This window comes from Malus sylvestris, chromosome 5 (genome assembly GCF_916048215.2).
Source record: "Malus sylvestris chromosome 5, drMalSylv7.2, whole genome shotgun sequence".
NCBI lineage: Eukaryota > Viridiplantae > Streptophyta > Magnoliopsida > Rosales > Rosaceae > Malus > Malus sylvestris.
Genome location: NC_062264.1, coordinates 33014587 through 33030457, shown reverse-complemented (window position 1 = coordinate 33030457; position 15871 = coordinate 33014587). Strand labels below are relative to the sequence as shown.

Below are 15871 nucleotides of genomic sequence, written 5' to 3'. Positions count from 1 at the left end.
ACCAATCAAAATTTTAAAAAGGTTAAGAGATGCCCAATCAAGAGGAGGAGAAGGGGGGGAAAGGAGGGACCCGAAATGGGTCATTTTTGACCCGCGAACCACCATTTTTGACCTGGCCATATCTCCTTCATACGAACTCCGTTTTGGGTGATCTTGGTGTCCATGGAAAGCCCTTGATGAGCCCTACATCCTGGTTGTGTTAGATTTCCCAATTTCTTTCCCATTTTCCCAGTTCGAAGCCACAAACCCACAAGTGTTCAGGCGACTTTATCCCTTTTCCCGATGGCTCCGACAAGTTTCACTGTTCATGACCACCACAAAAAAGACTTCCCTCAACCCCAGGAACAAAGCCCAAACAGTGTTGGAGGCATCGGAGTTCAATTGGAAGCCGAATCAAAGCACACCTTTTCTAGGGTTTCGGCGGGTTTAAGTGAAATTTGAGCCTTTCCTGGCTAAATTGGACTTGGCCACATGTATAAATCAATTCCTCATGTTGTGTAGATAAATTTTCATGTTTAGATCGTGTAATTTGGTGGAGAAATGAGAAAGTTATAACGATTTAAAGTTTGCCCAGTTTCCGGCGACCTCCACCACTTTCGAGGCGTTTTCCGGCCAAATAATGGCAAAATATCTATCGTTTAAGGTACCAATCTCTTCGTCTCGTCGAGAACTATGATTTTCGTTTTTGAATCACATATTTTCGTTGAGTATTGATAAAGTTATGGACGTTGAAAGGTTGCCCAAAAATTCCGGCGAGTTACCAGTTTTCCCGCTGACAGCCGTCTTTCAGACCATTTTCCGGCCACCTCCGGCCACCATTTGGACTCCAAGCTGGTATAATCTTGTTCTACATTTCTCTATCTTTGATTTGGTATATTATGGGTTGAATTTGGTTGAACAACAAGTGAGATATGGAGTTTCAAAGATCGCCCAGGAAATCTGCAAATACTGCAGAATTCGGCGAAGTCCCATTAAGGTCCACCACTTGATTAGAATAGTAATCGACGATCCGACCGTTGGATTATCACCAAACTTTAATATATTATAGTACGTAATATTTGAAGACCATAGAAACTTACAGATCATGAATCCAACGTACGGATCTTCCCGAATTAGATGTGTAAATTTATAAAATAAATGTTAACCGCCACTTGGATTTGGGCAATTGGCGGAAATCCGACCATTGGATCGCAATTAAAATTTAGTATGTTATTCTAGAAGCATAATGTGTATCTTTGGAAGTGCGGATTGAAAATCTAATATGCGGATCTTCCGAATCGAGTTATACAGGGTTATAGACCCTACCGTTAATCTTTGATCGACGATTGACTTATGGTCAATGGGTCTCAAACTATTTTAGAATGTCTTTGAGGATGTGTTTTATGTGAATTACGTATTCTATTGATGAGAGTTCTGAGATGTGATTCTATAATTGTTCCAGGCGCCAATCATTCGAGACATCTCGATGTGCGTGCTAGAGAATCATAGCGTGGACTCCAGGTGAGTGGGTCTTTTCCTTTTATTATAGGTATATAATTGATAGTTCCTCAAACGCTTCTAAAGTGAATTGGGCATGTTACCTACAATTAATTATTGTGAACTACGAATAGCTTGATCCCTAATTATGATACGTAGGCAGTCTAACGAGACGTTAGATGCAGCCACATAATAAATGAGACTAAATAACAGAGACAATAGCCTTATTTAGGGAATTGAGTAATGTGAGGGACATTGGTGGAAAATATAAGATTTAACCTTATGAATTGGTGGTTAATTATTGGTCATAAATTAATATATGAAGAATCAGGAAATTGATGTAAGGAAATGTAAGTAATGATAGTTAATTAAACTAGTATCTAATTGGGCTTATCATTTATAATTATCTCCGAAAATAAGTAGTTCGGGAGTAGGGCGTTATGGATTATGCATTTTATGCCATATATATATATATATATATATATATATATATATATATATATAGGAATACTATGTTATAGTTGAGTTTTAGATTGCATCATGATATATTCATATGTGTATTACTTGAACCTAATTATTGTGAATGCTTCGAAGTGCTAAATGATGCCGCGAACGCTCAGGTAAGCTTCAGATGAATACATGTTAATGATAGTGATGTTAGTGAGTATGTTGATGAGATATTGATTGGTTAGCATGTTGATAAGATATTGACTCGGTCGTACAGGTCACGTGAGGTGACTCCGGCTAATATATTGATGAGATATGTGATGAGATATGGATGATGAGATATTGACTGGTTAGCATGTTGATGAGATATTGATTCAGTCATACAGGTCAATAAAGGTGACTCTGACTTATGAGCTAGCATATATGTGATGATATATGATGAGATGCTAGCATATATTTATGATGAAATATGTAATGAGATGCTAGCCTATATGTGATGAGATGCTAGCATATGTGATGAATATGTGATAGGCTAGCATATGTGATGAATATGTGATAATTTAGCATATGTGATGAATATGTTATGAGTTAGCATATGTGATGAATATGTGACAAGCTAGCCTATGTGATGAATATGTGATAGGCTAGCATATGTGATGAATATGTGATAGGCTAGCATATGTGATGAATATGTGATAGGCTAGCATATGTGATGAATATGTGATAAGTTAGCATATGTGATGAATATGTTATGAGCTAGCATATGTGATGAATATGTGACGAGCTAGCATATGTGATGAATATGTGACGAGCTAGCATATGTGGTGAATATGTGACGAGCTAGCATATGTGATGAATATGTGATAAGCTAGCATATGTGATGAACTAGTATATGTGATGAGATATGGGTAAGTCGTATAGGTCATCATAGGTGACTTTGACTTGCGTACTAGTATGAGTTATTAACCACATGATTATTTGATATTGCTAATGAGATGCTATCTGGTGGTATAATTATGATATTTTTTTCTGGAAATTATACTGGTGTTGTAGCGATGGGTTATAATATTTTATATGGTTTCTATTAAAATTATATTTGCAGGGCCACTCACCTTTGTCTTGTTTTCACCCTCCAAGTTTTAGTAGCTGAGCTTCCTTATCGTCGAAGATTCGTGGCGATTCTTAGTATTGAAGATTATTTCGAGGGTACGATTCTTAATTCACTCTTCTGTACTTACTCATGCTCTAATGTCACGTTAATTCCCGCTCACCGGTGCACTCTGGTATTTAGACATTCTTAGGTTTAAATTTATTCACAATTTTCCACATCATCACACTTTATGGCTTCGTCACCTTCCAGGTGTCGGCCAGCACAGCTCGATTTGAAATCCTAATGGACATTTCGGATCGGCATGTGTCAAAAAGTATTTGTTCTTTGATCACAATCTAATACAAAAAATAGGGGCTTATTTTTTATAGGGAACTTTAACGAAAAGCACCCGGTACTGAAAAGTGTGAGTTGTGACAACTGAATTATGATGTTTAGGCTTCATTCATTTTATTTTTATATATGGCCAATCAAAAATAGGGGGAAAATGATTGAAAATGGGAACTGTTATTCTAAAATTTTATCATGAACTCATTTTCCATATCTTACATGCATCATTAAGATCAAATGGGTGACAACACAAGTGATTGTCAACGACTTTTACATGATGGGTTATACATAGCAAACTTATTTTTTATACATAGTAAACTTATTTTTATAAATGTGTGATAATTAAATATAAATTGTGAGGATGAATAAGTACTACGCAACCCGTATACGCTTTAAAATGTTAAGAAAAACTTGAAATATTGGAGAAAATTCAAAAAATGCATGACTTATAACATATGATGGTCATTCTTTAAAAATACTCGTTCATGACGATATTTCATTCCATCATCCTAACCTCTTCCCAACCATTATTGTTCTTGATTCTCCTTTGCATTTACTAATTCATTTCTTTATTGTTAATTCAAATCTTTCCCTCTGTATATTAGATTATTTTATAACAGCTAGAATATTAAAAATAAAAGAAAAATTAAAATGTCAAGTTTTACGAACAAACTCCTCTTTGACTCAGCCTATATATCTTTTTCCCCATAAAACCCAATATCATCTGCTATTCCTCTCCCATGTTATCCGACAGTCCGCCTCATATCTCTTTCTCTCTTTATGAGTGGAAAAATGGAAGCTTCGGATCGATGACGGAGAGAAAGAGAGGGATAGAGGGAGAGGCAAAACTTCAAAAGAATTGATATGCGATGAAAATTTCATGTCCTCTTTTATTGTAGTGTAAGTAACGGTGGCTCATCTGTCAAATTTTTCGTAATCATTGAGAATAAATCGAAACTATGTCTTACGTAAGTTGTTAAAGTACAATTAACCTATGAATTCAAAATCCATGCTCATATACTATATGCCATAATTGACAAGAACATTATGTAGTCACAGTAAGAGAGGAAAGGAGGTATTACCCATTGCAGACATAGCAAAGGATCACGCATAAAGGCATTCTAGCGCATTTCAAGTTCTTAACCAAGACATCTGTCATTTAATAATGCTAAATGAATCACTAGAAACTAGTAAAATTTATAGTTAACCTAATAACAAAATTTTTATAACGAACCATAACATGTCAGTATGTTACCATGAGACAAAGATCTTCTTTATATTCTAAAGAGATTTGGTTCGAAACTACAATATGTCAAATGTCCAATATTGAAGTAATTTAAGTTTTTATATTTTTACTTTTTTTTCTTCAGGTAAAGCGTCTAAAGTCTCAAAATTTAAGACTGAGATTGTGAGCCTTACCAGTTATTATTGTGTACATTTTATTTATTTGCTTTGTTGCAAAACCACCGTACGAAGGAGAGATTTTTAAATGTTGAGAACACGGGACAATACGTCATATGTCATTATACAAATGAGATAATACTTGTAAAAAAATATATTCTCCATTCGTATAATGATACATAATATATGTACCCGTGTTCCAGATACACATGCTGCCCTAAGGATTGAAGGACTTTTAGCACCATGGCAGGTGGTATCAGAGTAAAAAGGTCAGGCCAAGCCGCGGCTAGTGCATAATAAATTGTCAATTGAAAGTTTGAAACAAATAACACATCCCCCGTACATGCTCGATAATGATCGAGTGACATATTATTAAAAAGTTAGGTGAGATGGAAGAATCACGTATTTAGTTAATCATAATATCTCAACTAATCCGCATGGTACTAAGCATTATTTTTACTTTGATAAAGATAAATTCATTAATTATAAGCTCATGAGATTACATCATAGAGAAAATACTTAATCTCTTAACAACCATCATCGACCTAGCACCCCTAAACATTCTTTGGTAGAGTTGATTCGGTTCATCACCTTCTGAAAATTGAAAATTGAAAACCTTAATCAAAAGTGTGGATGCAAATTTCTGCCTTCTTCTTCTTGGATAAAATTGTACCTACAAAACAATTAACATCTTAGGTCAAGGCCAAAAGCCTCACGCGCCCACGATGAATGGGGAGGGCTTTGGCCGATGAACCTCCGATGCTAAAGTTAGAATTTAGAGAGAAAAGTATTTAGAGAGTTTTTGGGAGTTTTGCAAGAGTATGGAACTAGGATTTGGTGAAAATGGGAGTCAATATGTAGGGCATGGGGTGTAACTTATGGTTTAATGTGTGATTTAATGGATTAATTAGGCAATTAATCCATTAATTGGTTAATCAACACATTTTTGGAATAAATATTTTGGGGGTTATGTAATTTATATCTTGTGGAAAATATAGGATGAAGATGGATAAAATAACTTTGAATTTGTTACCTATTTTAGGCACTTTTGATTTGGTTGAAAGATGATTGCCCGCTGCTCGTGCGTAGGAATCCCGTTGTACCTCAAGGGTGTTTTTGTCCTCTTTTGTCCAAAAATTCATGTGTCGCCTTGTGATTATTTTTTGCTCCACAAAAAGCAAATTGCAGTCGTGTTCTGGCAAATTCAAGAACCACCTTCTATTTATTTATTATTTGCTATTTCATTATACTTTAATTACTTAATTAAGTTAGCTACTTTCTTTAATTAAAGGCAGCCATTTTGTTCTATCAAAAGGTGCATGATACGTTTGTGATAGGAGCATATTTATGCGACTTAGTTGGCTTGTTCTTGTGCATTTATGTCGTGTTTCCTTAGTTATTTTAATGTTTAAAGTCATTTTCGTGTGTTTTCAGATTTTATGGACAAAGTAGGCAAGAAGATGCATTTTGGAGCATTTTGGAGCAAAATGGAGCTTGGAATGCATGTCACATATTTGGGCCAAAGTGGATGGACGAATTTGAGAACTAAAGAGGCCAAGAATGTGAAGAATTATGGTCCAAAAGATGAAGAACTCAGCCCAAAAATTTGTCACCCCAACTTGCCTTCATTGCCATGCAAAACAACATAGAATTCCCTTTGGATTCCCATGCCATGCTTGATCACTCTTGTCCCCTACATAATTTCTGATTTCATGCTTTAATTCATTTAATTATTACACTTAATTGCTTGATACCTCTTGTTCCCTTCACCCACAAAATTTTATACAACTTTCACAACCATAACATGCACCAATTGATGCTCCATCATTCACATTTGGAATCCCATGCCTTGTGTACCACATGTTGCTGCACATTTGACCCATTTATTGACACATTTTCACCTCCTTTTCCATCTCTATGCAATGTACACAATCATTCATGCTCCCTAGCTACAAGACCACTCCATTTTACCCTTCACACTTTGCATCATCACTTCATTTTCACCCTTGGACCATTGCACACCACACACACTCTTTGCCGTGCATTCTCCCTAGCCTAACCTGATTCTCTAAGGTTTTTGGGGCCTATATATACATGTTTACACCCCTTGGCAAAGGGTTCACACTCTCATATTCACCATTCATCACAGAAATTCGTCCATACTCACCCTAGGTAGCAAAACACCCCAAAAACACCATTCTAGTGCCTAGAAAACATAACAGCCACTCCACCTTCTTCCACCCTCTTTGCCTAGTTCTCCACCACCCTCCAACCCTCAAACACTCCTCCACACTTACCCTAAACCTTTCCATACCATTCCCCATCCATTCTACATCATAAAACTACCCAAAAATCCGTCCACAAAGCAATCTGCCGCAAGCAAGCAAAGGAGAAATCTTGGATGCACTTGCTACCCAAGTTGGAGCATTTTAGGTGTTTTCTTTCCTTTGATTTTAATGTCTAATTTTATGTATCTTTGCTTTGTGAGTATGAGGAACTAAATCCCTCTTAGTTAGGGGGTGATTCGAAACCATATTCATACTTGCAATATGATTTGATTACATCCAGTTGTGATTCATAAGTTGTGAATTCAATTTACTTATCCGATCGTATAAAAAATGATTTGTGTATGTTGGTTAAGAGTGCACGCTTAATTTTCATGCATGAATTTAACGCTAGAATATAAGGGAGTTTCACCTAATCGTTATGAACTTATATTCACAAGTAATGAAGGTTGCTAGTCACAATCACGTTAAGTAAATTCTTGGCATAAGTTTCATGCAAATCATAGTAACGAGTGCCTCGTCAATGCTTATGTTTTTCATAGAACTTAATGATTCTTGCTTGTATCTCTATTATGCAATTCATGTAGGGAACTTGTAGGGAATGTTTTGGGTTGTCGTATGCAATCATCCAACCCAATAACTTGTGGAAAAACTGAGGGTTAATTAGCAATTCACTGTTAATTTGGGGCGTTGAGTATTCATAGCTTATCGAAAAGCAACTGGAAATCGTTTTGTATGCAAGTGTGACATGTGTGGAGAAGAACCTCCTAGCTAGCCTTCCATCCATAAGTTTCATTCAAATTCATTTTACAATCTGTTTTGATTCACTTAATTTGTCTAAAAATTTGTTTACTTTGTTCTTGTCTTAATTTAATTATTTTCGTCCAAAATCAACCCCATCTTATTTCTTTGAGTCATATTAATTAGAACTTGTCTTAGATTATGTTTTTAAGTGTTTTAGTTCATTAGAAAACCAAAATTCGTCCAAGTTTGTGTTAGAGTCCAAAAACTGCCCAGATTGTGTGTTTAAGGTAGTTTTGAGTGTTTAGGGGCTGTTTTGAGTCTTTTGGTTTGTTTTAGTTTTTTAAAGTATAGTTTTGCATTCTTTGAGTCTAGTTAGTGTTTTAAACTTTGTTTTTACGTTTTCAAGTCAGTTTCCAAGTGATTTAGCAATCCCTCCTAATCCCCGGCCTAGAACGATCCCTACTTACATACTTTACTACAATTGATAAAAAGATGGTTTAATTTGTGTGCTTATATATTTCGCATCAGTTTGCACATAAGGAATTAAAAAAATTCAAACTTATGGAACACAAGATTCATTCTCTTATAAACCCTTCATTTTCAATTCCTTTAATTCTTCAACCCTACATTCTTTACAAAATTGATTAATATGTTATGTAAAACCTAGGGATGGGCACGGTTTGGTTCAATGTGGTTTTGAGTGAAACCGAAATCTAAATTTTTTGCAGTTTGGTTCGGTTCGGTACGATTTTTAAGAAAGAAATGTAAATTTTAAAATATACACCTATCTACAAATAAGACGGTCTCATTTTTTACACAAAACATTAATTAATGAAAGCATGTTAACAATGAGTACATTGAGTGGGGATGTTTAGATAAATCTATTTTCGACTAAAATTAGGACAATATATGCACAACCAAACTTGCAACAAGTAAACATGTAACAAGCAAACTTGCAGCAAATGATGAATGATGAAATTCTAGTGTGGTTGAGTAGATACTAAATGCATGAAACTCTAATAAACAACCAATTAAAACATAACATCTCATATGGACATCTAATTAAATGTTTATTAGTATTTGCGGTGTGGTTTTTAAAAGCCAAAACCGAAATCAAACCATTTCCTACAATGCGGTTCGGTTTTAAAACTGAAACCATTTCAAAACCTCAAAACCAAACTGTTCAATGCGATCCGATTTGGTTCGTGTTTTGATTTTCGATTTCAAGTGCCTACCCTAATAAAACCGGAAAATTTCACGAAAACAATAGATTATGAGTTGCTATTTCCTTATCTACAAGGGGTTGCATCTTTACAAAAGGTGTGGAAGAATATATAATAATAAAATTTCATACGTCTTTATCGTAACATGATACCAGAGCTGATCTCCCGACCCTTCTAGATGATAACAATGACAAATATAAGGAGCCAAAATTAATGAAGAAAAAAGGTGGCTTAAAAGTTCAGCCACCCTATTTTTAAATATTTGAGTCGTATCCGACCATACGATGTGTCAAAAAGAAAAAGTCTACTAAAAGGACAAGGATTGTCTGATACTTACTTTCGGTGTCTTTTTGTGCCTTTTTCTTTGTGCAATCACAGTTAAATTACATTAACATTTTATATTACTATTTATTTTTTTCTTATTATATCTAAAAAAATATATAAAATATTGACGTGACTAAATCGTGACCACACAAAACATGAAGGCACGAAAATGACATCGGAAGTGAAGGGCAGACAGTCCTTGTCCCTACTAAAACTCCACAATTTGTTTTGTTACTTTTGTATCGTTTCACAAAATAGTAAAAGAAAATACTGAAATGCTTTTAAGTGCGCATTTGAAAACTACGAGTGCATATCTTGGTTCACTAGCTATCGCAACATTGGGTCCTCCCCTCAGGCCATCAACCACTGTGAACAAAAATGCACCGCTTTTAATCTCGAAGATGCAGAAAGGAGTCACTAGAAGTTTTCCCCTACAGTGTTCGCAAATTCGTAAAGAAAAAATTGAGAGGTTGAGTGGTTTGAAAACTGACCTTTAATTATTTTGCCTACAATATTTGATATTCACGTTGATTTTTGAGTTGTCATTTTGTGGCCGTCTCTTGTAAAGGACGAGAATCCTCTATGGGTTCACTTCACGAGGATTCTAAAAATTCTTATATTCTAATCGTTTATTGTATATTGTGCAGTCAATTTTTATTATGTACTATTTGTGTTTAATTTTAAATTAAAAAATCAAATAATTTATGATCACACAATGAATGACTAAGAAGTAAGAAATCCTAGGATTTCCACAATTTAGATGCAAATGGGATCCAAATCCTCCTCTAATATCCGATAAACTTTTTTTAATAAAGCATCTATTACTCTGACAAGAGAGATTTTTTTTTTAATAAATTATCTATTACTCCGACAAGAAAGATTTTTATTTTGCCCAGGTCTATTTTACGATGGATGAAATAAAAATTAGAATTATAATGAAATATAATTAATACATTAAAATTAGGAAGAAAAGAGAAATTATTAAAATAGCAAAAATAACTAATAAATGAGATAATTAATGTGTCAATAATTAAAATAAGATTTTGATCTTACTTATGATTTTAGTCTAAAAAATCATATTTATTAAAGATTAAAATGAAGTTTTTTCTAAAAATCTATCTACCAACGTGATGACTAGTAGTTTAAGTGGTTATCAACTGGTCAAGATAACTACTCTTTTCTTTCTATTATGAGGGCGTCACATACAATGCGTCACTAGAAGTTAGTGCTCATTTTTCCTATTGAATAATATATAATAAATAAACAAATAAATAAGAGTGCAGTGTTGATGATATGATATGATATGGACAAGCGATGAAAAGTCGGAGAAATTGATCCAACATGTTTTCTTCCAAAGAAATTGATTCAACATTTGCCACGGTTCAAAGTTAGGTCTGGTTCTTGCAGATTTTAGATGCCTGGATTTCGTTGGCATAAAAAATACATAGATTGATACGAAGTATCTTATATATGTGTATGCATAGTTAAATACAGATACGAGGTGATTTATTTTCTATATCTCCAAGATTCGTCCAACTTAAGCGTATTTTTTTATTAGTATATTAATATTTTTAAAGAAATTCGGCTAAGTCATACAACGAGCAACTCAATTTAATATCGAATTCGCCATCTATAAGATTTAAATGTATGATTTCTTTATTCTAAGTGAAGAGAAATATTACTAGACTGTAATAATAAATCTCACTAATCTAAAGAAAATAACATGAATTTTGGGAAAAAAAAGACAGAGATAAAATTACAGGAAGACATGTGCTGGACTTTGGACCTAGCTAGCTATGTAGCTATGTGTAATTACATAGCACAGCTTTTTGCAATAATACAAGAAGTATTTAGAGTGCAACTCTATTATAGTTGTTAAGTGAGAGAGAGTTATTACTGACTGTCGAAAGTTGAAAGAAATGCTTAAGAAGTAAAAATGGATATGTGCAAGGCGTCACCATTATTTAAAATGCTGTTAGAAATTTCTTAATTTCTTATACATGGAGCATCCCTTCCGCTAACATCTTTCAACTCTAATTTCATTTTCATGCTAACTAAACAACTACAATGAGGGCAGCTAAAATTGAAACCCTAATATACAATACTATATCATTAAAAATAATTAAAATCCAAAATAAATTGAAACACTACTAGCTGAAACCCTGTCAAACCAGCTGAGATTCAAAGTACACAAATGATATGTTAACAAAGTATCAATTGTTAACAATCAATTAACATTAATAGTGAACCACCACAGGATGCCTAGTGGTTGGGACGAGTTTTTGACTTCATTTGATACGGTATGTTCTAAGTTTGATTTCAGGCTCTGATAAATCACATGATGATGGCCATGGAAGGTTGAAATGCATGATGAAACACTCGCTGATCGTTTTTATAAAAAAAAAAAAAACCATTAATTGTGCATTCAACTTCAATTCTACCGAGTAATGAATACGAATTAAGGTGTTGGTGATGATTGACTTTTGCGTAAAGTAATCAAGAAAAAGTAATGTTATTCATACTATATTTTAATATTATATTTCTATACTATGTTATGTGGCATTTAATGTAGACAGTCACATCATTTGAAAAATTTGCAAAACCCAAGGAAATGAAGGAGAAAGACTTCTTGTATACTACAATTATTATTTAATTAACTAGTTTTTTTTAATTATTAGTTTATTAACTAATGAACTAAATTAAAAAATCTGATTAATTCAAATGATGTGGCTGTCCATATCAAATGTCATCTAAGATGGTATAAAAATATGATACAAAAACATGACATGAATATCATTACTCATAAGGAAACATGTATTTTTCTCTGGAATTGGATCCTCTTCAAGGCAATGCCTCCGGATCCTACCGGATAACATGGGCCGTTGGATCAGGTTACAAAAAGAGAGGTCATTCTAAAATTATAATAATTATAACCGTTGAATCAAAATCTAACGGTTCATGTTGTCCAGTCAGTAGGACCCCTATTACCCCGGAGAGAATCCAATTCCTTTTTCTCCATGGAAATGGATCAAATGATTTCCAACTTTTCCCACCAAGCCAAAGATTTTCTTGGAAACGTGAAGATATATCTGGTTACTTGTCAGCGAGGGCTTTGACGCCCAATCAAGATTGACCCTCCTCGTGAATCACATGGTAGTAAAATATTCATAAAGAAAACACCTACTTGCCCTTGACAAATATAATGCTAACCCTAGTAGCAATTAGCAATCATTTTCTGTTAACTTCTGAAGTTTAAAAACTCCACTGGCTTTTACATACAAAAACATTTGCTCTCTGCGTCATTCAGCACTGAGTTGCTCACCACCTCTTTAATCATTGTCTCTAATGGCGGCCATTTCTTTATCCAGTACAGTTCTTCCCTTCTCGAAACTCAACTTATCAGCCCACAAAGCACACCCCTTTGGAAGCTCAAACCCATCAAAACTCACCCTTTCGATCTCCACCGTCGCCCCCAGAGTCCTCCACTCAAAAGCCACCGACTCCTTCACCTCCATCATCGCCGAGCTCGAAAAAGAAAGAGCCCAGAACCAAAATGAACGGAAGACCGACAGCAACAGTACCACTCACGAAAACGAGCGTCGTTTATCCGATACTTGGCGGGAACTCCACGGCCAAGACGACTGGGTCGGGTTACTCGACCCGATGGACCCGCTCCTCCGATCGGAGCTCATCCGCTACGGCGAGATGGCCCAGGCCTGCTACGACGCCTTCGACTTCGACCCCTTCTCCAAGTACTGCGGCAGCTGCCGCTTCACGCGCCGCGACTTCTTCGAGTCCCTCGGCATGGCCCACCACGGCTACCACGTCTCGCGCTACATCTACGCCACGTCCAACATCAACCTCCCCAACTTCTTCAAGAAGTCACGCTGGCCGAAAGTCTGGAGCAAAAACGCCAACTGGATCGGATACGTCGCCGTTTCAGACGACGAGACGACAGCCCGCTTGGGCCGCCGCGACATCAGCATCGCATGGCGGGGCACCGTCACCCGCCTCGAATGGATCGTGGACTTAATGGACTTTCTAAAGCCGGTTTCCTCGAACCGGATACCTTGCCCGGATCCCACCGTGAAAGTCGAATCCGGGTTTCTGGACCTTTACACCGATAAAGACGAGGCGTGCCGATTTTGTCAATACTCGGCGAGGGAGCAGATTTTAACAGAGATGAAGCGGTTGGTTGAGAAATACTCGGACGAGGAACTGAGCATCACGATTACCGGGCACAGCCTCGGGAGCGCGTTGGCAATTTTGAGCGCGTACGATATAACGGAAACGGGTTTGAACGTTACGTCAGACGGGCGTGGCGTGCCCGTATCCGTATTGTCGTTTGCGGGTCCTCGGGTCGGGAACGTTCGGTTTAAGGAGCGGCTCGAGTCGCTGGGGATTAAGGTGTTGAGAGTGGTGAACGTTCACGATGTGGTCCCTAAGTCGCCCGGGCTGTTCTTTAACGAACACGTGGCGCCGATGGTTATGAAGTTGGTCGAGGGCTTGCCGTGGAGCTACACGCACGTCGGGGTGCAACTCGAGTTGGATCACAAAAACTCGCCCTTTTTGAAGCCAACCAATGACCCCGTTGGCGCGCATAATTTGGAGGCTCACTTGCATTTGCTCGACGGGTTAGTAAAAATTGATCAACAATGATATAATGTGAACATATTATATCTTCTGGTTGACGATTTAGGCAAATTACAAATTTACATTGCTCTTCGGACTTATTAGGACCACCTACAAAATAAAATTAGAAGATATGAGGGGAGAAAACAACGGTGTGAAAATTACGTGAATAATTGCGATAAAAACAAGCAGAAGAGCGCAAACAGAGAAAACGACAGTGTGAAAATCACGACGACGAGGAGAAAACAATAAGTATCCACCATGTGAATAGCTGTTCTTTGTTGACTGTGTTTAGTGCATGCCATAAACAATGATTAATCAACACTCATTTAATTAATTAACTGTTGTTAATTTGATTACGTAATTTTTCATGCAGGTACCATGGAAAAGGGCACAGATTTGTGCTAGCCAGCGGAAGAGACCCAGCATTAGTGAACAAAGCCTGTGATTTTCTGAAAGATCATTACTTGGTTCCACCTTACTGGAGGCAGGACGAGAACAAGGGCATGGTGAGGAGCAAGGACGGCCGTTGGATCCAGCCCGAACGCCCGAAACTCGACGACGATCATCACCCCGAAGACATACACCACCTTGTCAAGCAATTAGGCCTTGCGTCTGACCATTAATTAGCAATTAGTAATCCGATCTTCTTCATCTGTATAGTAGGGTTTATATGAAGATTGTTAATGTTTGGTTTTTAGCGAAAAAATGTAATAAAACGTAAGAGTGCTGTTACGGTGCACGAAATATCTATTTACATACCATTTCGTCAATAATAATCTCAAAAGAAAAAAGAACCATTGCTGTAGTAGTGTTCTCGATATCATTTCAATATTTTGTTACTATAATGATGAGTACTACAAAAGCAGTTTCAGTCATTTTAAAAAACTTTCAAACGAGTCCTATATTTCAAGTAGCTTACGAAGCAAGAAACTATGCAAAGGATTTGAGAGTCATCAAGAGCAATTATCCATGCATCCTCAATTTCATTTTAAATGCCCCTATTTCCAATTCCAATACCGCTTTTATAAAAAGAAAAAAGAGTTATGCTATCACAATTCACAGGCTTAGGATATAGATCATAAATAAATTTAGGGTAAATTACGTAATACTTCATCAGGTTTGAGGTATACTACAACCTCATACAACATCTTTAAAACATTTCACTTTCATACATCACCTACTATTTTATTTCAAAATAATACATCCGTTACATTTTCCATCCATTAATCCGTTAAGCGTTGATGTGCCTACCACATTTGTACCATGTGGCAAAAAAAAAAAGTTTTAACTTTTTTTTTAAAACCTGAATCTTCTAAATAAAAAAAACCAAAAACAAAAGCTGAAACACACCTACCCGCAACCCCCAAACCCAAAAACCTTATCCCCCCCATGACCCACGCAGATGCACCTCCCTCCCCTTCCTCCTCTTCTCTTCTCCCCCATCTTCATCTTCTTCCCCCTACAACCCAGGAAAAAAAAAAAACCCATTCAGTTTGTCTTCCCCCCTCCTCCTCCCCTCTCTTCTCCCCCCATATTCATCTTCTTCCCCGATCCCTACCTTTAACCCAGGAAAAAAAAAAAACCCAGATCCCGTCTACGCCGCCATCACCGGATTCGTGAGGTGAAAATGGGAGGAATGAGTGTGGATTTAAGGAATGGGGTGTGTAGATGAGGGAAGAGGGTGGGTGCGAAGAGAGGGTAGGTGCGGGTGTGAGGGGAAAATGGGTGAGGGTGAAGAGGAGAAAGGGCTCGGGGAAGGTGGGGTGGGGTGGATTTTTGGATGGGAGGGGAGGTGAAGAGGGTGAAGGAGAGGGAGGTGGTTGGGAGGATTGGGAGGGAGAAGAGGGGTGGGGAGAGGTTTGAGGGTGGGTTATGCGTTTTCTAAGTTTTTTTTTTTA

General features: G+C 36.7%; 1 protein-coding gene and 1 long non-coding RNA gene across 2 annotated transcripts; both read left to right on the top strand.

Annotated features, from left to right (window-relative positions):
• Positions 1–741: 741 nt before the first annotated feature.
• Positions 742–2241, top strand: LOC126623454 (uncharacterized). Its single transcript, XR_007623754.1, has 3 exons — positions 742–834; positions 1442–1500; positions 2201–2241. It is a non-coding gene; the product is annotated as an uncharacterized LOC126623454 (long non-coding RNA).
• A 10314-nt stretch (positions 2242–12555) lies between these two features.
• LOC126623443 (phospholipase A1-Igamma1, chloroplastic-like) lies at positions 12556–14781 on the top strand. Its single transcript, XM_050292347.1, has 2 exons — positions 12556–13972; positions 14347–14781. Exons 1-2 carry the CDS (start codon positions 12684–12686, stop codon positions 14594–14596), a joined length of 1539 nt encoding a protein of 512 aa, XP_050148304.1. The 5' UTR covers positions 12556–12683; the 3' UTR covers positions 14597–14781.
• The last annotated feature ends 1090 nt before the right edge of the window (positions 14782–15871 follow it).

Coding starts and splice junctions, on each gene's coding strand:
- LOC126623443 (XM_050292347.1), top strand. CDS start 12,684: ATGGCGGCCATTTCTTTATCCAGTACAGTTCTTCCCTTCTCGAAACTC. Junction 13,973..14,346: donor CACTTGCATTTGCTCGACGG/GTTAGTAAAAAT, acceptor TTTTTCATGCAG/GTACCATGGAAAAGGGCACA.